Source organism: Corvus brachyrhynchos, unplaced genomic scaffold, assembly GCF_000691975.1.
Source record: "Corvus brachyrhynchos isolate BGI_N302 unplaced genomic scaffold, ASM69197v1 scaffold97, whole genome shotgun sequence".
In the NCBI taxonomy this organism is placed as follows: domain Eukaryota; kingdom Metazoa; phylum Chordata; class Aves; order Passeriformes; family Corvidae; genus Corvus; species Corvus brachyrhynchos.
Window position 1 is genome coordinate 1,490,342 of NW_008239758.1, and position 25,011 is coordinate 1,515,352.

The 25,011-nt window shown below is 38.5% G+C and overlaps 1 protein-coding gene and 1 long non-coding RNA gene across 5 annotated transcripts in view; one reads left to right on the forward strand and one right to left on the reverse strand.

The window, feature by feature from the left end:
* The window catches only part of DMXL2 (Dmx like 2), a 39,353-nt gene that overhangs the window by 7,662 nt on the left and 6,680 nt on the right, over positions 1-25,011 (reverse strand). Inside the window, exons 9-35 of one of the 4 annotated variants that reach the window (XM_017742622.1) lie at positions 24,469-24,702; positions 24,075-24,352; positions 23,199-23,895; positions 21,413-21,534; positions 20,253-20,342; positions 18,767-18,884; positions 17,894-18,013; positions 17,198-17,425; positions 14,791-16,470; positions 14,131-14,241; positions 13,229-13,398; positions 12,571-12,668; positions 12,249-12,414; positions 11,084-11,348; positions 9,347-10,434; positions 8,097-8,288; positions 7,291-7,367; positions 6,861-6,991; positions 5,968-6,216; positions 5,037-5,075; positions 4,195-4,376; positions 3,710-3,840; positions 3,138-3,223; positions 2,694-2,895; positions 1,407-1,524; positions 557-619; positions 74-160 (exon numbers count right to left, since the gene is read on the reverse strand). In XM_017742622.1, coding sequence (XP_017598111.1) covers positions 74-160; positions 557-619; positions 1,407-1,524; positions 2,694-2,895; positions 3,138-3,223; positions 3,710-3,840; positions 4,195-4,376; positions 5,037-5,075; positions 5,968-6,216; positions 6,861-6,991; positions 7,291-7,367; positions 8,097-8,288; positions 9,347-10,434; positions 11,084-11,348; positions 12,249-12,414; positions 12,571-12,668; positions 13,229-13,398; positions 14,131-14,241; positions 14,791-16,470; positions 17,198-17,425; positions 17,894-18,013; positions 18,767-18,884; positions 20,253-20,342; positions 21,413-21,534; positions 23,199-23,895; positions 24,075-24,352; positions 24,469-24,702 — 7,022 coding nt within the window. The remainder of the gene's footprint in view (positions 1-73; positions 161-556; positions 620-1,406; positions 1,525-2,693; positions 2,896-3,137; positions 3,224-3,709; positions 3,841-4,194; positions 4,377-5,036; positions 5,076-5,967; positions 6,217-6,860; positions 6,992-7,290; positions 7,368-8,096; positions 8,289-9,346; positions 10,435-11,083; positions 11,349-12,248; positions 12,415-12,570; positions 12,669-13,228; positions 13,399-14,130; positions 14,242-14,790; positions 16,471-17,197; positions 17,426-17,893; positions 18,014-18,766; positions 18,885-20,252; positions 20,343-21,412; positions 21,535-23,198; positions 23,896-24,074; positions 24,353-24,468; positions 24,703-25,011) is intronic. The other 3 variants (XM_017742623.1, XM_017742624.1, XM_008640021.2) reach the window with 3 other exon arrangements.
* On the forward strand, positions 18,365-21,406 carry LOC108448720. The gene is made up of 3 exons (XR_001864708.1): positions 18,365-18,528; positions 19,341-19,492; positions 21,240-21,406. It is a non-coding gene; the product is annotated as an uncharacterized LOC108448720 (long non-coding RNA).

Consider the following 25,011-nt stretch of genomic DNA (forward strand, 5'->3'; position numbering starts at 1 on the left):
AGCACAAAGACAAAATTTATACTAACTATAATTAAGATCTTTTATTATATTTCTTGTAGCATTTGAAGCTTACCTTGTTAACTGCGAATGCCATTATCATATCTGATTCTTTGTGAATGATTTTTGCTTTTCCTCCAGGGTAGCCAAGATCTGCTTCAACCTACAAAACATTTATAAAAGACTTCAATTAGCGTGAACATCCATTTTGTAGCGGTACATTCAGAGTGCAAAAATCTATACAAAATTCATGCAAGAAAAGTTCAGTGGCCTTAGCATTGTTTCAGTAGCTAAACTTTAGACTTCTGATACTCTTTGGTGTTCTATAGAAGCCAAAAGTGGTATTTGAGTGTAAGAAACACGAAGTTGTGTGTGCAACACTATTTACAAGGTGTTCACTCATCCCAATTATCAGGACATCCGAAGTTAGTTCACGGATTAAAAGCCTGTCACACAGACTACACAGAACACACAGCTTCTGTTAGTCACATTAGAAAAGAAAAGCCAGTTCCACAGAACTTTTGAGAATGTGCTAGAGGTTTGGGAGAAGGGATACTACCTTGTTTTTGTGATCTTCTGCTACGCAGTTTTGTTTGACCTGCTCCACACGATCTTCTACAGACTACATAACATCACACAGTCACAAACACAAAACACATGCACAAACAAATATAAAAAAAGAATGAAACATTCCAAACTAGATTTTAAAGGCCACTCTGTCAGTAAATGATGACAAATGTATTTTTAACTTTTTATAAAAGGCACAGAAACTAAGACAGGAATCTAAACAAACTCACTTAAAATGTAATGCCTCCTAGATGAACACAAAATGTATGATATAGTAAATAAATGGAGGAGTAATACACACACAAACTCCATACTTACAGGAATTCTAAAAGATATTAAATAATCTACTTATTTCCCATGATATTTATGTGTTGGCTTAAATTTTCAGTTAGAACAGAGCAGTTGTAACCGGTACAATTTGTAAAGCCCCATATTATATATTACTATATAATATTACTTTTATATGTATATATTACTCATGCATATATACATATACACAAATGAATAGCACATTTAAATTTCTTTTTCAGTATGACACACCAAAAAAAAAAAAGAATACTCAAATTTCTTTGCTTATTACTGTTACTGCAAATGTTCTGTTTATTAGGACAGTATTCAAATACATGAAGATGAGATACGTCTTGTTTAAAAACATTTGGTTCAATTGATATCCCAATCAACAACATGATAGTCATGTTGATTTTGAAAAAAATCCAAACACTGTTAAATGAGAGAAACTGAAATGTCAAGGAAAAATGGGAAGAAAAATTAAATACTGAGGAGACTGAGGAACAGTTATAACTGAGCTTTCTTTTTAAAAAAAAGTTACATCCTTTGTTTACCTCACTCTGCTTTCTTTTCTTTGTGAATATATATCTTATGAAAGTCTCCTGAAGAAGTTCTTGCTTCACAAGAAAATGCCAGAGCCTTTTTGCTGGAAGAGCTGAGTAATCCTTTGATCTGGATAAAGCAGAAGAAGGAAAGAAACACAAAATATCCTGAGTTGGAAGGAACCCACAAGGATCAATGAAGTCCAGCTCAAGTCCAAGAATTCCACCGTGTGTCTGAGAGTGTTGACCAACACTTCTGGAACTTTGTTGGTGGTGCTGTGCCCACGTCCCCAGGGAGCCTGTTCCAGTGCCCAACCACCTTTTGGGGGAAGAACCTTTTTCTAATTACCAACCTAACCCCTCCTGACACAGCTTCGGGCCATTCCCTCGTGTCCTGTCACTGGTGACACAGAGCAGAGATCAGTGTTCCTCACAGGGAAGTTGTAACTGCAGTGAGGTCTCCTCTCAGTCTCCTCCAGGCTGAACAGACCAAGCACTCTCAGCTGCTTCTCACATCGCTTCACCTCCACACCCTGCACCATCTTCACTGCCCTCCTTTGGATCTCTCTAATAGCTTTATATCTTTATGATACTGTGGTGCCCCAGGCTGCCCCAGCACTCGAGGTGAGGCTGCCCCATGCAGAGCAGAGTGGGACAATCCCCTCCCTTGCCCGGTTGGCGATGCTGGCCCTGATGACCCCCAGGACGTGTTTGGCCCTCCTGGCTGCCAGGGCACTGCTGAGTCATTTTGTGCTGTTGACTCAGTTGTATTTTAATATATTGAGAAAAGCAAGCTATTTTTGAGTTGAAAACACAGCTCACTATCTGCATTTACAGACACCTCCAGGCATGACACTGTCTAAACACAGAAGGATTAGCCTTAAAAGGACCTTAGTACAACTGTCTTTCTCCTCCCCCAGACATCTGCAAGTATTATACAACTCTTTTCTTGCTGAGATAGGGTAAGAGAAAACTGCTACTGAAGGAATAGTAAAACAGGTTGAATAGGGTGTTCCCAGCAGCAGCCACTGCCCTCGATTCCTCCAACCTCTGCTCTTCCCTCATTTTCCTTTCTTGCTGCAGCTGTGAAAGTGCAGCAGAGTAAGTAAAGGCTGCTGCAGGAGACAGGCAGCTGCATAACAATGAACAAAGGGATGTGCAAGAAAGGCTTCTGTACAACATTGGCTACTAGACCAAGAGCTAGACAACCTTTGTTTGGCTATTTAACATGAGGAGGAAATACTCTTTAGAATTTCTGTGATCAGAGAATGTGTTTTTGCTAGGAAAAAAAATACTTACTTGAAGGGTGTGTTTTCAGGTTCAATCATTGCTTTATTGCGGAGAATAGCTGGTCCTGCCCCTACACCAATCTCACTGGGGTAAGTATTGATGTAGTTTGGTGGTGGGCCTTCAAACTGGTCCATTCTATCTTGAAGAATCTGTTCCCAGTGTTCTAAATTTTTTATTACAGCAATGCCCAATGGAGATGTTACAGGCAGATCTAAACAGAAATATTAATAAAGTAAGGCTTTAAGAAAAAAAAATTACTGAAGTCACAGTGAGTATAAAAACCCCATAATAACATAACCATCCAAAAAAACTCTTGAAAGGAAATGTACATATTAGCAATTGTAATAAATAAGGTATTTAATTATTTAAATTTTAAAGTTAGAATTAAAAAGCAAAGTCTGACAGAAAGCCACATATACAGACAAATAAAATATAAAGCAGGATTTAACGTACCAGTGAATTCCAGACCAGCAATGGGAAAGAAGTTCTTAATGTTGTGCAGAACTAATTTTACCATTGTCAGATGTAGAAGAGCCCAGCTGTATGAAAAGAATAGATTTAGTTGTGATAAATAAACATTAAGAGTTATCTACAGAGTATTTTTCTTCTTCAAGCAAATTCCAGGTTAGAAAAACACTGTAGAAGAGTTCTATTTCATCTGCACCTCATTTAAAAACTACATGCTTGAATCAGCAGTGTAAGCCAGAATTTTAGAGCTGGCATTGTGGTACCTTATGTTGAGTCTTAAAAATGAGGATGGGTGTTTCTTATTTGTTTTCCACTCCCCAAAAATCTGCAAACTACACAGCTTTGACTTCCTAATCCCTTTTTTTTGGCAAGTAAATGGGGAACTGTTGCTGGGATGAGAATTTGTCACTTCCGTGGCCACAGATAAATCTACCCACAGTATTAAAATTATTTGACTTACATTGGATGGGGCAGAAGATCCGCATTTTTTTTTAAATTTGGAAGCAAAGGTAAGCATATGACATAATTATTCTAAAACAGTGACAATTTCTGCTGACCTGTAAGAATTGGCATCTGTGTGCTCCTGGATCTGCACATCAGAGAGGAAAGCGTCGTCCTCTTCCTCATCACTGTGAATGCTTTCATCAGAGTCGTATATAACACCACTGTCTGATAAAGGGAGAAAGGGCTGCAATGCAAAGTAAAAGTCTGCTATAAAAACAATCTTCTCATCTCTTCATATCCTCTTACTTCACTTACAACTCTCACAGAATTTAAATAACAGCAATTTAAGCTATGAATCCATTTCCCTAAAATATAAGGAATTACCAAGGGGAAAAGCATTCATCACTATTATTGACAGGAGGCATATTTTGAAAGTGAATAATAGACTTTTAGGCTCTTTATCTTTCATCATGATGATAATATTCTGCATCTTACTACTAAGAGCACTCAAAATTTTCACTTTATTTTTGTCCTTTAAAAATTAACAGAAGAAACAAGCTTTTATGAACTGTAACTTTCATCTTCCTTCTTAAATTACCTTGGCCATAAAATAGTCCCACATGCTGAGTTCTGGAGGAATAAACTTTTCTTTGTAAGAGGGCCTTTCTGCAGGTACAGGTGGTGGCACATTGCTGTCTTTTACTGGCCTTCCTGGCACCAGCATTCTCATATTAAACCGACGGCGGTGTTTATCCATCTCTTCTGATGGAAGAGGAGGTGCTAAATTCAGGTAATTAAAAAAGCTGATATTAATATTGCATCTTTAAAATGTCTCTATTTTATAAATGAAGCAACTAACAATCACTGTTATTGGTACTAATTTCTACTGGTTTAGAATCAAAGCCAGCCTAAATAAAGTAAGTGTAATCACAAAAAAGTGCCTTTATGATAAATTCAGTAACTGTGACGTTCAGACATTGGATATATTATGAAAAATATTTACTTTACATACGTTTACATACTGGATTAAGTTCTCAGGAGATGTAGCTTTTAAAAAGTCTTTTAGCTGAAAAATTTCTCAAGAAAAATAAAGAAACTCAGAAGCTTTGTTGAGAAATAAACTAATATGTAAAATATCACTAAACAGTACAACTAGCAGTTACTCAAATATAAGCCAAGGAATTCTTAGGATAGCGAAGAAAATCTGAATAGAAAGGCAGGTTTTTTGAGAACTGAAGTCTACTTTAAAGTGTTATGATTTAAAATGCCTTAATAGTAATCAAAATATTAACGTGGAATTTGTTTTTCAAAGTGTTATTGGCCAGGCAACACTGAAGATCACACTTACTTTATAACAAGGGAGCTGGGTATTTAACAACTATTCTTTTCATCCAGAAAAGCCACTACCAACACTCATCTACACTGCAAGTCTTTACAAACCTTCGTTACCATCCTCTGAAACATCAGAAGCTGTAGCAGCTTGAAGGTTAAAGGAAAACAGAATACATCTCAAATGAACATGACTTATGTAAGTTATTCATACTGTCACCTTATGAAAAGAACTGCCATACGTGAGTTTAAGTTATTGTGAATGACTGATACCTGTTGTGCATACTTGTAATGGTGCAATGCCTTGTCACTGTTTTGTTTTATATTCTGGAGAGGGAATGTCTGATTTTTGCATAAGTTTTGCATAAATTGGTGATTTAAAAGTCTGCGGGACGTAATTTTTGGTATTACTGAATCTTATCAGAAATGGTTGTATCTGTCTTTGTCTTCAGAGTTGAATCCAATCTCTCACTTTTGCTTTTCCTCATGCAGATTATTAGCACTTACTCATCTGTCTTTGTAAAAATCTGGGGTTTATCTGGAGCTAACATATGCATGAGCTGTTTTTCTGCCAGACAAAGCTGGTATTTCTTCTCTGTGGACTTGTGCTAGGTGAAATCCTACCTTGCAATCGAAACTGATTTCAGAAATGCTGTTTCCAGGTTACTGCAGTCGTTAAACAACAATACTTACTGCACATACAAAACCCCATAGGTATTAACACTCATTTACACCACCTGTTTTTTTAAATGGCTGAAACTTCTGAAAAATGTTATAAGTAAGCACCTAATATTTCTATTATTAATATAATAACTATAGAGCTTTTATGACAAATTCAAAACGTGCTGGGTGCCATAACAGAGGACATCCGCAAGGCTATTACTCGTTTCCGCTTCCTTAGTTAACATAACAATTTTCTTGCCAGAATTTTGAAACTCTGCTTGCTTGGTTTCGGTCTTTAAAAGGAATGAAGCCTCTCCTGCTAGGTTACTAGAAGGCATGCAGTGCAGAGCAGCAGCGTGGCCTTTGGGGAGCAGCGTACCCGGGATGTTCTCCGACTGCCGCCGCGGCTTCACGAGCAGCTTCACGCCGCCGCCGAAGACAGCGGCCCACATGCGGCTGTTGAGGGGGTGCGCCGCCAGCCGGAACAGCTCGTTGCACGAGTTGGTGGCGAGGGCGTGGATCAGGAGGCTCAGGTACACGGCTACCACAGCTTCACACAGCAGGATGTTTAACTTCGGCTGGTCTTCGTCCTGAGCTGAACTTAAGAGGTTGATAAGTGAACTCACGCCTGTAAAGAGGAAAAATTCTGGGATTAAACGGGTAAAGAGAAGATGTTTTACCTCTACACTTTATGGTAAACACAAGTAGACAGATGATGCTTTTATTCAGACAAAACACATTATTAACAGTTTTCTTAAAATCATCGTAAGATCAGAATTACAAAAAAGCCTTGTTGGGTCTGGGACTTTTGCACTGCACTTCCCTGCAAATACTAAGGGCAGGTCAGCATGCATATGAAATTCCTGCACCAGTTCCATGGTTTATGCTAGTACATCAGAATTAGCTGCTTCGACAGCTACACCAAGTATAGCATACACGTAGGACAGCACTGTGGAGACAATTAATAGAAGTAGCATTGCTAGGGGGTTAGGCAGACTGGAGGAAAACATTCTGGGATGACAAATTATCATTAAGTTTATCCTTAAGATCATGGTCTCTTCTTCAAGCAAGATGTTTGCCATGTAGAAAATTTATTTTTATTTGTTTTAATACATGAAAAAGTGAAAGGCTGTTACTATTTTGAGAACTAAGTTAGAAACATCTATCACTGATTTCCTATCCGCTACTTCCTCCCTCATGCAGGACAGTGAAATAATTCTGGCACATGGAGCTGGTCCAATGGAGCTAAAAGTAACCTTATTTTAGTCTCACCAGGCCACTGAGCAGGAGATGAGTTTGGAGTTGCGTGCTCTTCAATGCTTTCTGTCCTCAGTCTGCGTCGATCACTCAAAAGCAGTCCTTGATAAACCATCCCAGTAAACTGATTTGCTTCTGTTTGACTGCTACATACAAAAAAATTTTTTTCTGATGAGAAAGTGAGTGTCCCAAGTGAGAGTGACAGCATATTTTCCTACTGTTTATTGAAAAACCCTGAATGGTTGGTGTTATTTTATCTGCGTAAAATGGATCGGGCATATCAAAGTTAGCAATGTGTGATGTGTATCTTTACCCATACGCAAACATTTAATCCCTTTTCAAGTCACATGCAGGAAGAATTTCCATTTAGAAAGAATTTCCATTTAGAAAGAATTTCCATTCAGGATACACAAAGTATACTGCAAATGAAAACTTCCCTCTTTACCTGTAGCTGTGGCTGTCACATAGTGCTTGATAAATGGATGCAGAAAGTGAAGCTGCTAAAGAATGAAGTGTGTACACCTAAAATAAAGAGAACCAATAAGCTACATGTTTTATACAAAAGGTGAATAAAATACATTTCTTTCTAAAGAATATTGGAAATGTGTTCTGCAGGACTGTCCTAGCTTTTAGCTTTAAACCAAGTGCAAGTAGTAACTGAATGTTACTCTAAGTTTACAATAGAGTGCTTAGAAAATCACAACTGTTTTGTTCAAGATAATTTGATGGCAGTCAACACCTTCTAATATTATGTCAAGATAATTAACTTGATTCTAATACAGAACAGCCACAGTAAATGAGCATACTGAAGCAGTGATTAAGCATGTCCTGTTATGGTAATGAATTTGATGGAATGGTTCCTGGAAATTGTACTATATAACACTGCAGTTCAATGTAGTAGTAGCTACTCAATATGCATAAAATACAAAAAGTTTTTGTAGTCATTATATAATAGTTTTATCTAAAATCTCTTTTTTTTACCGCAGTTACGTGCTTATAAACTCCGTTAGCCTCCAGATAACAAAATAACTGGTTCTGCCCCACAATGCAGCAAAACCAGCCCAGTTCTTAAAAAAGAGGAAATGCAAGGATTTCTTGGAAAGTTCAGTGAAATCTGCAGTGAAGAAAATGGTACTTTCAAACTGTTAAAAAAGCAAACTTACTTAAACCCACCCTGTGCTCATTCCTATATTTTCCTACTATCTTTCCATTTCATCAAACATTAGGCCTTAGATTAAAGCTATGAATTACCTTGACATCTTCAATATTAGGATGTGGTGGCGATTTCATCTGCACAATAGTGTGAAGTATATCATGGATGTGGTTGTTTAAGTACAGCACAGGATTAGCTATCACAGTTTTTGTGGATGCTATGCTTGCAGAAAGCAATGGTAGTGTTGTGGGTAATGGAAGAGGAGACTGAAGTTGCTTTACAGTAGTTTCCTGTTTAAAAGAAAAGACTGTATTTAAAATTACTGCTTTGAGAAAAAGATAGAGATAATTTTACATTTTAAATGTATTTCCCAGGCCATTTATCCTCTTCTACTGCTGTCTACTCAGTATAGACAAGATTTTACTGTCAAAAGCAAGTTATTATTTACTATAATAACAAGGTTCAGACCCAACAGCCAAGTTTGCTGGAGCACGTTTTGATTTCGTACAGGAAGAATATTTTCATGTAGCTCGCTAGGAAGTGTGGAGATTGTCTATTAAAAAACACTAACTAAAAGTGTACTTGCAGTAGCACAAGTTGATACAACAGTCACTGGTCTGAGTTTAGTAACAAAGCCAAATTTGTACTCCTCTGAGTTTCTCAAGGGGAAACAAACAGAACTTTTTAAAATTCTTAAACATACATTCTAAGCCAAGTACCACCAACAGCTGTCTGTTGCCCCTATTTGAAACAGGAGAAATCTACGACTAGAGCGTGTTAAAAGACTTGCCCAGTATCAGATTATCTGCTGTAGCTCAGTGTAGTAATTAACAATTGCTGTAAAATACCGCTTTTTGTATGAAATGTAGAAAATGCCATAACAGGGTAAAAGAGAGCAGTACCCTGTCAGACCTGATATTATTTGTTGAGCCTTGAAGCTAAGACCCCATTCCTTGTAGAGGTCTAGGAATGAGATTTTGTTTTATTTCAGTAAGTGTGAATTTTATTTATTCCATAGGTACCTAGAATATTGTGACCAAAATTACATCATAGTAGTACACATACAATGCTGCAGGTATAGTATAAACAGCAACATTTATATTCCATAGTCATAAGTAGCCTGATCCTCAGTGCCACACAGCAGATTCTTCAGAACCAAATAATCCATACTGGGAAAAGCAGTGTGCTTAAATACCAAATTCTTTCTCCAAGAACATTAAAGTGATTGTGACCATGAGACTTGCAGAACATTAGCAGCATCTATCTAGACACAAACTTAGGCATTTGACATAACTGACATCTAGAACTGTTCACATTCATCAACAGAAAGGAGTTGAACTTGCTTTACCTGCTGTGACTCCTGCAGCAAGAACTTCAGCTCCATTCTCACAGATGCTAAACCTCCACCTTGTGCCCCATGAAGACTACAGTAACTGAGAAAAACTCGGAGAAGTGCTTGGTTCTTCTGCAGCCACCACTTCCTCCTCTCAGCGTGTTCTCGCTTTGCCTGCAACCTCCTTCTTTCGATCTGGTGCCGTTCATAGGAGCCAATGTCTGGCTTATCCGTAATATCTTCGGGGTCAAGCAGATCCCCATTTACTTTGGTATATGTTTTACAGTAGTCTTTGTCCCCTGCGTCGTGGTTGCAGATTTCATGCATAGCAGCAATCTCTTTTTCCAGCCAGTTGTACAGCTGAAATCTGAGCTTTCCTCCATCCACTTCATAACCGGTAGCCAAAGTCCTCAGTTCAGTCATAAGGATTTTCAAACAAGCTCTGAACTTCAGTTGCTCAGCAATAACATCAACCTCAGTGTCTCCTGCCTCAGGAACCTCCCCATGTGGTGTTTGAGCCATGCTGGTGTCTGAGGTCCTCTCATCTTCACTCTTAGAATCGGACTTTTTCATCATTATCCCAACATCCTTGTCTTCTTCATCTGACCCATTTTTGTCTTCACCCCAATCAAGAGTAAGAGGCTCATCGTCAAATTTTACTGCTGGTTGACTCCAGTCAAATTGTGCTGAAGATTCAACAGTACTCTCCAAACCAAAGGAAGCTGAAATGGGTTTTGACCAGTCTATATCACCACTTCCAGCACCATCCTGTAGGGCTTTGGAATCTGAAACATCAGCCTGGATTGAAGGACTGGATGAATCCTTTTCTCCAGCTACAGTGGACCTTTTTCTTATTTTTGGAATTTTGGAAAGGACTTCAAGAGCTAGTACAGGGCAGCCCACTTTAAAATGAGCATTTGCAGTAGTGAAGAATAATTTTCTTTCTATAAGATTAATTTTATCAACAAAGCTCTTCTCAGTTTTTAGACCTAAGGTGGCCAGAGTTCCTTCTGGTGAGCTGAAGTATCTTCGGATGAGCAAAGGATGGGTCCGAAGATAGTTGTAAAAACTGAACACGACAGGATTGCATGATTTGACAATAACTGAGGAAATAAACAGACATGACATGTATTGAAAATGCCTTTTAGATGGTATTACTCTGTTTTGCAGTTATTTCCTGCATTAGAGATTTACCAAAACACAAAAACAAAGACAATTTTGGGTCTAGTTACCAAAATAAAATGAAAGAATTACTTATTCACCACAAAAAGAATAAAGGTATGAGCTGGATGAGTAGAAAGATACCAAATTCTCTCATTTGCCTCGCAGTTACATTGCAGTCAGCTAAGCTAAAAAGCAGCTGAGATGATCATCCAGGTAGAGATTTTCCCAAGGAAACTCCCATAGGGAATATGAAACCTACGCAGGCACCTGTCACTTAACACTAATCTTGAAGAGATAGGATAGGAAATCCTGCTACAATACTGCTAATTCCAAGAAGCAAGAATGAGAATTTAAGTGCACTGGAAAAAAGACCAACCAGCACTCGTTACTAGAGAAGTATTGTAAGGAGTGCCAAACAAAGACAGCTCTCCTGAGCTTAGCTGAGAGCAGGAACTAAGTTTGGTCTTAGAGGGTTGGAGACAACCCTTGGAAAAAACTGGAAACATATTTATATTGTTTTAAAGCATTGCTCCCACTCTTCTTTTTCTTAATAAGTTTGCCCTATCAGATTAATATTTTTTCCCTTACCTGGGTTTTCATCATCCTCTTTAGGTGTTTGTTCCAATAACGTATCCAGTGCTCGTGTGTAATCTTTCATTATCCAGTATGCAATGCTTCTCAGAAATGGATCAGAATGCAACTTAGTACAGCTGAATCCAGTTCCATCCTTCTGGCAACCCAAGATCTTTTCATAGAGAATGGAGGTGTACGTGACAGAGGTTTCAAACTCTGACTCATACAGACGAGCAATAACCATAGCCAACTGGATGTCTTCCATCTTCTCAAGGCACACCTATGATAAGCAGAGGGAAAAGGTTGTTTTATGAGGGAAAGGGAGTTCTATAAAATAAAGTGAATAGCAATATATGTTTACAGAACATATAATATTTTTTCTCATCATATCTGTTCTTTGAACTATAAATTAATTTTCGGGTCAAAAATGTGGTATGTGAGTAACATTTTCTTCTGTTTGGAAAGAGGTGTACTTTTCTCTATTTTAGGGATTTTAATATGCATAGCAGTACATAGCATTAAAAAATTAATATGGCAGAAGATAAAGATGCCTATTTTAATCTAGTAGAATAATTGCACCCTCCACTTTAATGTTATTACATCACTGGTAAGGTATTTTTCATATCATCATGTGCAGAATTACATCTCTGAGGGAAAATACATTTTCAAGTGAAGACAAACATACTGTAAATAAATAGGCAGGACTACTAAAGGTTCCCTAACTCCCATCCTCTCCTGAGAGACACTGCTTAGCTTACGATCCTGCTCACAGCTCCCACCTCCCTTGTGGCAAGCAGCATCATAGCCTCCACTAAAAAGGGATCCCAGGGCTGCTTTAGAAGAGAACTCTTAACTTCTTTTTTTACTTAATGTTGTATCAGTAGGTCATACAGGATAGCTGGAGGCCAGAAGGGTCACAGCTAGTACTCCCAAGAGAGCTTCCACTGAGGAATGGTGTATCTGAACAATTATTCTGGCCTTCAAATCAGCTTCCAAGCTGCTTTTCACAGTAGTGTGGAGGTAAATGGTATGTCTGCAGGGCACAAGGGGGTCCTGTGTGGACATACCATCCCATTTGTGCTGCCACAATTTGTGGAAACTTCATCAGAGAACAGCCTGTGAGGATGCAGTAACACAGGTCAAATGAGAATCTGAAACTGAATTTCTCAAAAGCGGATACCTCTATAGCATCTTTTAGTGAACCTGCTAGCAAGAAAAATGCAGCTGACTGCTCAAAACGTTGTTTTCCCAACAAAGCAAAAGCATTTTTTAAAGCAGCTTTACGCCATCGGTCTTCATTGAAGTTGTGGCTGAAAAAGGCAGTCATCTTTTCATCATGCTGGGACCTGCATAAAGAAATGCAATGTATAGAGCTATTTATTATGTAACCTTAGCATACAGTCACTTGAACAACATTACTTGAAATTAAACTCTACTCTTGAATGAGTTCTGCTTTGCATTCCTGGTTCAATTAAGATTTAATCAAAGTTAGCAGAACTCACCTGAACAGACCCCACACCACTGCCTTTTTCTTCATAGCAAGGTAAAAAAGTGCAGCATCTAAGGCATCATTGTTCCTCTGGAACGAAGCTTTTGCAACCTGTAGTGAACAAAGCCTACTATTATCAATGAAAATATAAAAGCTGCTTTTAGCTAAATAACCTGTGTTCTTTGTCACAGAGGATGGCCAGGTAGACTGTATCACCCCTACAAAGCAGCAAAGTAATTCTGAGAAGATGTTTTATTCCTGTGTAACAGAGGTCTACACTGTAAATGCTTTTAAGAGTCAGAAAAACAGCACTATTGCAAATCGCAACCCCTCTCAAGCACCATGGGACATTAGGAGTGTGCAAATAAAAATTTTTTTTTTTAAATTGTTACAGTAACTCATACTATTAGGTGAAATTCCTCTGGCAATTCATTATTTAAAAATACTTAAGCTAACAACAGTATTTCTTGAATGAATACTGTTTGGATTTTATATAGGACTCTGATGTAATTGTATTTGATTTGGAGTACTAGGATAATTGTACTGCTCCTGGATTCTTTGATTAAGCTGTAAGTTTTAAAAATGTATTCTTACATTAAATGACTTGGAAATTTAGTACAGTAGGCACACCTAAGAGCACGGAGCTAGAATCTGTAACTGGTAAAATGTACCTTCTCGATGCACCTTCGGAGAGTGTTGATATTCCTGACCCACCAACCAATACCCATAGCTCTCAGTTCAGACCACTGTGGGTCTCCCTTCTGGATAGCAGGAATCATATTGATCAACTCCTCCTCAGCCTCAGAATGGAAGGCCCATGCAAAATGGCAAGTTGACAGGCCTAAACAATAACATAAACCAACATAATCCAGAAGACTAAGAGTTGTTAATAAGCAAATGCAATATGTCAGGGATGCCAAGTGGGATCTCCAGCCCAAGAGCTGGGTACATCTGAGAGAGACCGATCCTCTCAACAGGAAGTAGAGCTGTTGAAGAACAGCTGAAATATCTTTTTGCTTGTTACGGAGGTCCTCTCCTCAGTACTTTCATCATTTTCCAGTACCCCATCCATAAATGCACAAGAATTGTATGTTGAAAAAATGAAGGTAAAATATTCTGTTATCACAGAAACAGACCCATTCTGGGTCAGAAACCTTTCTCTCTACTCTTTAGGTGGTAGCTTCTTTTATTTTCAGTATTTCACAACAGCATTTACTCAGACTGAGCAAAAAAAGAAAACCTGCTGTGAATAATAAAATATTCTTCAAGATAAGATAAATCCATGCTTATGTAAGGAAATGTCTTAATTCTCCCAGCAGAAACAATGAATTACAATCTGTGTTTTATCTGGTTGGGGAATTTATTCATGCCTCAAACTGGATAGGTCAGAATCTTCTGAGCTATACTTTTTTTTGCTATTTACAGTGCATGTAGGGAAGCCTATACACCAAGCCTTTGCAAGATAATGGCCTTAATGGAATAGACAATCAACATGCAGCTAACAGAAACATGACGTTATAAATCGAAGGTAAGCAGATGCTGTGAGTGAAGCCATCCTTGCCCTGAGGGTTACCTTGGTGAAGCAGCTGGACACGGTACAGGGGAGGCAGCGATGTCAGCAGGCAGGTGTGCAAGCGCATGGCCAGCAAGTACCGCAGGCCACATTCATCCAAGGTATCTCTTCCTGTGCAATATAAAGTACACTTCTGAACAGGCAGCTGACCACAGTAGATCTATGTACAAGTTATCATATACAGTGTGTGAGGAATGGATGTTTCTAAGCTTGCTGAGAACCTGAACTACAAGTTATTTATTACATATGAATTACAAGTAGATACTCCGGCGAAGGGGAGCTACGGGCGAGCATCTCCGTCTTGCAGGGGCAGAGGGCTAGCTTTTATAGGGATACAGGGGGTAAAGGCCAATGGGTTACAAGGGATCTGCATAGGGTCTCCTAGAGGATTCTGGGTCTGACTTTTCTCGCCGTGACTAAAGAAGTGGTTGCCTTTCCAGGGAGTCCTGCTGGGCGATTATGCAATCTCAGCAGACATCCCTCCAGGGCAGTGGCTGGACATACCCCACAGATACTTATATTTGTTTTTCTTTTTTACTGTATCTAACCTGAATAACTGATGCTAGCTTTCAGCTTTGTTATCCCAAAATACCCAAGGACTAAGTTTACCTTTGCTGAGAAGAACAAGAATGTCAATTCAAGAATAAGCCAGTTACTAACCCGAGTAATTCTTATCTCTGTTCTCATCCAGCTCAGTGCTTGTCGTGGCCACAGTGTCTGCCAAAGCTACAAGGAACATCTGCTCCAGTCGAGTGAGGCCTGGCAGACTTGAGTGCATCAGGTGGCTTGAAAGGACACTGGCGTGTTCTCGGCCAAAGTAAGTTGGCCCATACTGTGACAGATTAATAACTTTGGATTTACTCTCCCTCTTTTCAGGCTCAAAATCTATAAAGTCTTCAGTTGTAACAGGTTGAATCTGGAACAGATCCGAGTACTGATCCTCTGTTTTCCTCTTTGCATGGTCTTCAGAGCCCTGAGGTATTTTAGAAGCTTCGTCAGAAACATAGGTGGCATCCTGATCTGCAGCAAGCAGTGCATAGAGGGGCAGTGGGGGAATTGAGTCTATCTCCGTGTAGTCTCGGGTACCATCTTTCCCTGCAGTGATGGTATCCTTGGCAGTACTGCCACTCACACTGATGGTGCGAGAAAGGTGGCGCTTAGGACCAGTCCCTTCTCCAGCTTCTGTGTCTTTGACTATTGCAACTTCTCCTGCAATGCATTTAACTAAATGTGACAGAATCGCTTTGGCTCGGCGAACTTTACCCAGGTCCATCAGTTCTAATAACTGGGTTGGATGATACTGGGGTAGAGTAGGTGAAAGAACATGAGCAGCTTCAAAGAGGCCCCCATCCTGAATTACAGTTGGAGTGCCAAAAACATCATCCACAATACCTGCCCCATCAATTACGCTGGTCTTCTTCACTACTGCGCTTGTTTTAAATGGATCTTGTGTTGTTGAGTCTTCAGAAGTAAAAACATCACTTTCTCCATTACCAAACTTGACGGCGTGTTTCCACTGGGCATAAACGTGCATTTCACAGTCCATTCCCACCACCAGTATTCCATCTCTCACCCAGGACAGAGAGACAGGCAGGGAAGGAGTGCCATCCACAGACGATACCAAATCAATGGACCTGAGCAACACCCACTTTGACTTCACACCTTGTTTTATGCTCCCTCCTAGAGGCAAGGTGATGACAGCTACTCCCTCCTTGCTGCTGGATTGATCTGTTACAATCCCCGAAAGCCTTCCGTACATGAAGATGTTGGCACCCACTCCAACTGTCAGTATATGTGAGCCATCTTCTTTTGAAACCCAGTCCAAATGCACCAAATGCTTGATACTGGGCACCAGGTACTTGTCTTTATTCAAAAAACCGTCTGACTTACTGTAAACAAATAAATTACTATCCACACTGACCCTTGAGTCAAGTACACTTCCAACCTTAACTAAATCATCCAGATGAATTGTCTGTTCCAAAACCCACTCTGATCCTCCAGTAGACTCACACTCAAGTATACAAACATGCATGGAAAATTCTTTGGAAACAAACCCATTATGCTGTATGGGTTGCTTGTATGCTACTGCAAGACGTCCTGTGTAAGAGCAGCTAACAGCAACTGGCCTTCCTACTATGCTCACTGTACTGCTGTTGTCTTCCCCTTCATCGTTCATTAGAGGCCATTTTCTCCAGTGGTACGTTTCCTTCTCTTCAGTTTTGCTGCTCAGGTCTGTCTCTACAGTGCATCTCCAGAAGCGCACTCTGTTGTCCGAACAGGACGTTACTATCAAATACGGTGCGAGGCAGACCGGGTAGATTGATGAGGAACTCAAGTGACCTGAAGTCAGAACAAACACATTTACTTTTAGTAATAGGCAGTAGAATGCCTATATGATTAAGGCAGACATAACACTGCCTACCTACTGCTAGAGAACTTTACAACCTGGTGTTATTTTTTTGATTTGGAGTTGGATAAGGGCAAATAGTATTAGGGCTGGTAACAGTCTTGCAGCTTGAACATTATCTATCATCTGCACTTCTGGTCACTAGTCAAAGAAGATAAACTGGAACTGAACTAATTCAGAGAAGGGCTGTTAGTACAATGACAGGAATTCAAAGCCCTAATCAGATGAGATTAAGGAAGTTAAGATTAGGTTTATATAGCCTACCAAAAGGAAATCTAAGAGGGAAAGGGAAAAAAATAACAGGAGAGACAGAAAGACAATCAGAAGAAGGTGTAAGTGCATCAGGTAAAAAATCCCACTATACCAAACACAGGAATGCTGACAAATGAGCAAGTGAGTGTAAACTGTTCATTAATAAATAAGACTAAAAGTCACATTTCCAACTATTAGAGGAGTAAGTTTCAGGAACAGCTTTCCTGTGGGGACTCCATATATTTATGGAAGAGTAATAGGACATGGGCATGATGATTTGAAAGCACCTTTTCAGTCCTGTGTTTCCTGTGTCAGTAAATCAGAATCTTATAGGCTGGGGAGATACAATCCTATAAACTAGGAAATAAATCAGTGGACCAACTGTATAGAAAAAAATGTTAAAGTTACCTGCTGAAGGAGTTGCTCTTACTACTTCTACACCAACAGGAAGATCCAGGGGTTGGCTATACACAAGTCTGGAGCTCAGAATGAGTTTACTAGCAGTCTGAAGGTTAGCAATCGATGAAGATCGTGGAATGGGACTTATGCCAGGTGATACATCTGGAGAAGAATCCACAGTCTTCTGCTCAGGTACACTGAGTTTATTATCTACTAAAGATGCTTCAGTTGGTTTTGCTATGTAAAAAAATTTGACAACAACGTTAAAATATTGTTTATAAGGGCAAGGCATGAATATCTGATAATCAAATTTATTTGTTTTTACAAGAGCTCAAGTTGCACAGAAAATAATTATATGATGTGTGCAGGCTGTGTCAGTTTTATTGCATGCTGTGACTATTCATTTAAGGCATCCACAATATTCTGAAATACTGATAGTTTGAAATAAAGAAGCCACTGCTTAAGTACATTACTCACTCTATCAACACATTTTTATATTGTCATTGGTATAGAATGCAACCAATGTTTGTAAGAATTTTACTGCTTCTATTGCATTCATGTATTATTCTGAAGATTCTTGATTTTTAGGCTTCTGCTTGACAAAGGTGACACAATTTGTTCTGTAATAAACCACCAAAATTTGTTTTATCTTAAGTAATATGATAGAAATGTGTCTCTCTAAGAAAGTTACAATCACTCACTCACCTAAACAGGCTTGCACAGATTTGAGATGAAGATGCCACATTTGAAGAACAGAACAGCCATCACCATCTTTTTCAATTACTACCAGGAAGAACTTCTCTGAGAAAGGTGGTGGACGATACCCTGTAATTTAAATATATTATACATATAAACATATATATTCACATAGGGTAATGAAATTTATATTCAACCTAAATAATTTTTCCATAACAAAAGATTCTCTAAAAACTATCGACAATAAAACCCCCATTTTCATCTTTAAAATAAATTGTTAAGATTATAAACCAAAATATTGAAACAGTACCATTAGTAGCATGCTTTAATTCACATTTTGTTTGCTCATGACAACAGAACTACAAAATAGATACTGACTTACAGAAAATCTGAGTATTAATGGCAAATCTAATTTATTAGATATTTGCCTTCCCATTCAGTTTGAACTATTTTGCCAGATTATAAAGGTTCTTCTAACTGCCTGCTTTCTTCCTTTTTCTGTTGAAGTTTCAAGTCTACTACTGAATTCCCCAGTGACTTTCCATTGCATTAACCTGAAAGCCAGACGTAGTGACATCATCACCTGGAACTACCTGTTGATGCAGAAAACGTGCTTCTGTTCTGTTCACATTTTGATATATAATGTAAGCACTTCGAAAAATGCACTTTCTTATTTGAGTTGTTTCACTCTAAGCAACCAGAATGTCTTTGTTTAACACCATTTAGCAACAATTCATATGAGCAATACACAACAGCCATTTCACTGAATTCCACAGATTCTCATTTGAAAGTAAATTACCATATGCCAGATAGATTTTAGTATTCCTTAAGAACATTTTTTGGTACCTATTTAATTCATATTAGTTATAGTTTATGCTATACCTTGTGATGGCTGGAAAAATATCTCAGTTTCCTTCCCTTCCACATCTTCCTTATGTGGTTTGTATCCCAAAATGAAGTCTTCTTGGAAGACATGAAGCAACTGTGTGTTTGAGCCACACTGAAACATTGAGCAGTCGTTATGCTTCCAGAACAGTATAGCAAAATTTGGTACTAATGCAATTATTTCCCCTGTGCAATCTAGCTACCAATGAAGAACACTTTCTTTTATTAAGTTTAATACTATCATCAGAAAACCCCAATATTTTTCTTTCATATTAAGAACAGCCTGTTCTAGAACTCATCATTTGTATATTTCAATAATTTCACCGAGGCCTACCAGGATAGACAAATTCTGTAATAACACTTTTGCTGCAGTTATTGGCAGATGAATTAGTATCTGATTCATTTTTATTTCTTTGGTGTTGAATAAATGACAGTGGCAAAAACTGTCAGACTCTTATCCCTCTTCAGTGGGAAGACATATCTGCAGTTAATTGCTTGGGAAATCTAAAAAAGGGAACAAATCACAGATTTTCCTTCTCTCAGATATCTTAACATCTGTCTTTTCTGACAGCAACGTATTTCTTTGTGGTAACTCTACCTTGCTACAGAGAAGGCTGCTCATGGTGAAATCCTTCCCTGCTGGGAAGGAAAAAGACGTCCCCCAAATAACAGTGATGGCAAAGCTATCATGCTGCAAAACACCTTTTTCCCCAGAGAAGCAAGGTAAGACACTATTCCCTGTACTCATTTATAAAAATTCTAGGAAAATGTTTTGTAGATCTGAACTTAAATTTGAAGATTCTATGCTATTGATACTTAAAAGACACAGAAATTTATTGACAATAGAGAAATACTCATTTATACATGTCAAACCCCCACAGTTTTCTAATTCAGAGTGGCAAAACTCGCTGTTTTCACAGGCTGCTAACAGAAAACAGCACTGGAACATGTATGGAAAAAATAATTGAGTAAGAACAAGGTTTAATTATCCTACCTGCTCATTGATTGAAACGTATAGCTGTGTTAATTAATAGGTACAATTTTTTTTTTTTACTCATTTAAGTTGTACCTGGCTATCATTCTTACATTTTGGCTATCATTCTTACTAGTCAGATCTACTTGTTAGGTTTGGGCTTTTACTGTTATTTTTGTTTGGTTGGGTTTGAAGGGATTGTAATTTATTTCCCTTTAAATTATGATACCTTGGAAGCCATTCTTTAGTAAAGTTTTGTTTTCATCATGAGTTATGCTTAGAAAACATAGATCTACTCTAAAAATGAGCTTTGAGCTCTTAGCAGCTAACAGAAAGCTGGCTTAGTGAAATGCTCAAGGTATCTCAATATTCACAAAGATTCAAGGCAGTCATTGTCACCATAGAGAAATGTCACCTCTTTTACCTCTTTTCAACAGATTAGGCTAATTAACAAAGTTATTAAACACCTTTCTTTATGTGATACCCTTAAAGAGTTAACCACTTATTTACTTTGTTAGTTATTGCATCGAGCTCAATGATGCATCCTGGTCGAGCAGTAGATTGTTGGCTCACAATATTGAACACCTCCCCAATGAGTTTCTGAAACAGAGAAAAATGAGTAGAATTAATATATTTTTCCTTTGGACAGAAGAAAATTGCAGTTGCTTATGATAAACTGATGCTTCAATTTTTCTTGTTGGCACAAACCGCAACAGAGTTCTTGCAGTTGTCACTTTGGCACTCCTGAATAATGTGTTTATCAAACCATGTGCACTGCTGTGAGTCGGCAGCTCTTTGTGGGGATGATACACCAGTTTTTATGGAATCTAAATATTGCTAATTTAAAGATTTATCCTTGCATAACACCACATAATGTATCTGTGCAATGAGAAACAATATACTGTTTCACTTCTTTTTCAAGCTTCAGGTTTTGTCACAACATGTAGGAAAAAAAATCAGTACAGCTGACATATAAGCTGAAAGCTTTATTGATTTTTGCTGGAATGTTCACAGTCATTGCTCCTAGAACAGATTCCTCAGACTGATCTGAACACTGACAGGCCCTGTCTTGCAGGATGGTTTATAAAATAACAGAAGAATGGGAAAAAAGGGAAGATGTGTTTCTTTATACAATAACAGTACAAAGTCAGGCTTTACTTTTCTTAATGCCAGAGAAATGAAAGATAAAAAGAATGAAAAAATTGGTCATTGGAAAAAAAAGCTAATATGTCCCTTAGCTGATTCCCTCATATCCCACCATCTCTGCCCTTCCTCATACATAGATGTAACTCAGGTGGATACACCTCAGTCTTGCTCTTCTGCTTTCACCTTTCCTCTTACTCTTGACTCCCCTCTTCTGAGAGGACAAACTAAGTAAGAAATGCTATTTTTCCTTTTCCCACCTACCGCAGGTTAGGGAAACTTGTATGGGAAATTTTGGTTGAGTGCAGACACTTTTAGTAATAATAGCTGCATTTTTTCTGCTAATGCTTACAGACAGCTGCAAAACGTACAATTATGCAAGATCTAATGCATAAGATCCTATACATGGAATTGCACAAAAATCACACAGAACTAAAGGAAGACAAGCCACTGGAAGGGGGAAAAGGTGAGTTATGTTAGTTTTATTTTAATAGTTTCAAACCAAACCATTGCTACATAAAACTTACAGATGATTCAGGGTCAGATAATTCATCCAGAAGTTTTCGTGCATCTACAACAGCTTGATAGAGCCTCAGGTTTTTGCCATCTGATGCAACAAAGCAAGCACTAGCAGAGTTGCAATAGGTACCTAACAGAAGACACAAAAAAATCATGGAGAAAAAAATGGCATTCAATGGCATCAGGTAGTCTGTTACAATCCTCAGTGTAAGAACATGCTTCAAACATAATTTTCATAAAGCATTGAAGCAAAAAAACTAAGCAAATGTGTGCCTTAATACACCATCATTTGAACTCTGAAATAATTCCCTTTCTGAATTTGGTTCATGAATGTAACCAAAACTCCTCAAAAAAGTTCAATAATCTATGCTGAATTCCAACACGATTCACACATGCCAACCCCAGTCTGCAGTACACCTAAGGGAACGCTGCCATTCCATACTCTGGTGATGTTTGATTCACTCTCACCTCTGGGGCACTGCTTGGAAGAGCCAACTCCAGATTTCTGAGGTTGTCAGAGACATTTCAGAGCAGGAGTCTAAGAGGAAACTGTTCAGCCATAGCTTTCTTCCTTGTTTACTGTCTCTAGGCTCTTTGCATAAAATTAACCTCTAAGAATATTCCCTTCTGCCCTGAAGTTAAAAGTGCAGATATAAAAGTGGAGGGAGAAATAGATCTGTACTGAATAAAATACGAAAAATTGTAAGAGTGTCTTTTTTTCCTTCTCAACAGTATATACAGCAGGTTTGACAGGAGATTTTTCTATTCTGATATACATTTTCCTCTAAACTACAAGAATGCAGCTCATTATTTGTGTTTAGAACACTTTGTTGGGATACAGACAGCCCAGAATGTGACTATGTAAGCAGAGAAAATGGATTTGTTTTACTTTAAATCAAAGATACTAAGTATTTATAACCTGGTATTTGTATAAAATTTCATGTTACGCCCACAGCACAGATGGCATTCAGTACTGTACACAAAGATGACAGCTACTATAACAGCATCTTTGTGATAATTAAAAAATAAGTATCTGTGTGGCTGGATTGAGTAACTATTGTAGAAGTAGTTTTCTTAACTGCAATGGCAAGCTCTAAAATTAAAAACAAAAACTGAAGAACTGGCCAAGGACATCACACATCAGATCTTGTACTGTCTGACCTCTGAAAAAGTGTTGCCTGTAGTTCTGTAAACTTAATGTAGTCTATGTATTTACAAACATCCTGAGTTCCAACTGGGCTTTTGTAAGCCTCTGGTGGTCTGAAGAATTTCAGTATTGTTTCTTGATCTTCTAAGCAGTTTTTAGCCAGCATGTCAAAGGAATCTGTTAATGCCAATTTTTGCTGGAAATCTTCCCCAATAATTCTGATGTTCAAGTGGTCCAAATGCTAGTTCTGTTCAACCCACTGGCCCTGCAGCTGCATGTGGCTAGCACCCCTAAGCCATCAGCACACCTGCATTTGCAACACCACATCAATGCAGAGAGCACTCAAGGAAGCTGCCTGAAGCGCTGGGGAAAGGCATCACCTTGTGGGAGCAAGGAGTGCTTGCTCACACAAAGGAGTTCTTGGGTGTCAGCTCATCCACAGGGACTGCAGACACACTCAGACCACAGCAAGTGTTTTGCAGGAGCTTAGCCACAAATGAAGTAAAACTGCTTGATTTGCATAATGTAAGGAAATCTTTGAAAAGTTAATGTAAATATACTCCATATAAAACAGTAATTTATTTTAACAAGTTAGTTCTACAACTCACAGTGTTAAGTCTGTATGGAAACATGCCAGGTATACTCACCAAGGCAATAGCTGGGAATTAGTGTTGGAAGCCAGGCTACATTAGAGAAAGCAGAGGTGTGAAGAGAGTTAATTCGAGCCAACTCAGACACTCCTCCAGTGTAGGATAAAGGTCCTATGGGGTCTACTCGCCACAGAATCAGCTCACTATAGATTGCATTTGGGTCATGGAATGTACGGGTTGCTGCATTTTTAAGTTGCTGCTTAGCAGAACCTTTCTTTTGCTTCATAGGATCCATCATCCTGTTTATCCTGTCGGAGTCCCAGGAAGTGTCTGACTCAGGAGTTAACAGGGCATTGTGATGGGAAGATGTCAGCAGCAGTGGTAAAACAGAATGGCAGGCCAGATCATTGAGGTGAAAGCGGTGTCCACAGTACCTAAACTTATGGGATACAGTTAGCACAGTAGTGAAAGCTGATTTATCAGCAAAAGTAACTGCCCACTGATTGAGAGAGCCATCTATATGTTTGGAAATCATCATTACCACAGGAGAAATTATATTCACATTTTCACTGTCCTGGGCAAAGCTTGGTCCTCTATTTGCTAGAGTTTTATCTGGAAAGTCCATCGTCTTCTGCTGTGCAGCACTGCTGTTGTCTTTTACAAAGACAGGGCAGGCATACATCATAATATTTTTGCTAAGGGAACTAGCATCTCCAGATGGAAATGCGACAGGAATCCTAGAAGAAAATGAAACCTAAAAAGAAAAAAAAAAAAAAAATTTAGAATACATGAACTCAGCTTCAGCCTGAATAAATGCTAGGTGTTTTACAGGAAGTACTTAAAATGAAATTCCTACCGATGTTCAGCTCTACAGCAGAGGACACAATGTTTGTTAATACCAAAAATAATAAAACCATTTCAAGTAAACCATACCTGAACTTGTCGAAAGATGCCTGGAGTGTATTCATCTAAATACTTCACATGCCACACCAGAAAGGTACCATCGACAGGGTGGATAGTAAAAAGCATATCTGGATTCCTGTTCCATTCAGTTAGGAGCAAGTCAATTTTCCGGTCTAACAAAACTGTCGGAAGAGGCAGGCGTGGGCCTGCTAGCAGAGATGCTTTGGGGCTTCCCTCTCTCTCTCCATCTTCATGTTCTGAAGAGCCTGTACCGGTCCCTGTCTCTGATTCTCTGTCTATAGACAAATCTGCAACAGAAAAGCAATGTGCCATTTTATCCATTGCAAAGATCTCCCTATCAGTTTCCTTTCAAAACACAAGCTGCTAGTAGCACTGTCCGATCAGAACTACCCAGATTACTAACCATGATCTAACTTCATATGTAAGCCTTTCTCTTTTTCTTCCATTTCTTCTTCCTCTTCAGCTTCAACATCAAAATCTTGTTCTAGCTGTTGTTCAGAAATTTTTCTTAGATGCTGCATGAATACTTCAATAGAGGACGTAAAATGAAATTCTTTATTATTCAGCCAGTGGACAACGAAGCCTCCACTTCCTTCATCTGTATTAAAAGCCGTTCCAGCCAACACCGATGGAATATCTGTGGGCATTTTTGAACAAATAAAAAAGCTATATATTGAACTGTATAAAAATATATACAGCTATACATTAAGCTATATATTAACCACTCATCTTTTTATTCATACATGTGTGTACACACACCTTTCACTTATTTTAGGTATAACATAATTTGTGCCTGCAAGATTAGAAAAGGTAAGATGCAGATCAAGTTTTTACATCCAATTGTAATAAAAACAGCAAAGATATTTTAAGGTCAATGAATTTACATGAAAATTTATTCTTCTGTGAATGGTAAATGATACTCAATGGTTCTAATTGCTCAGTGCCA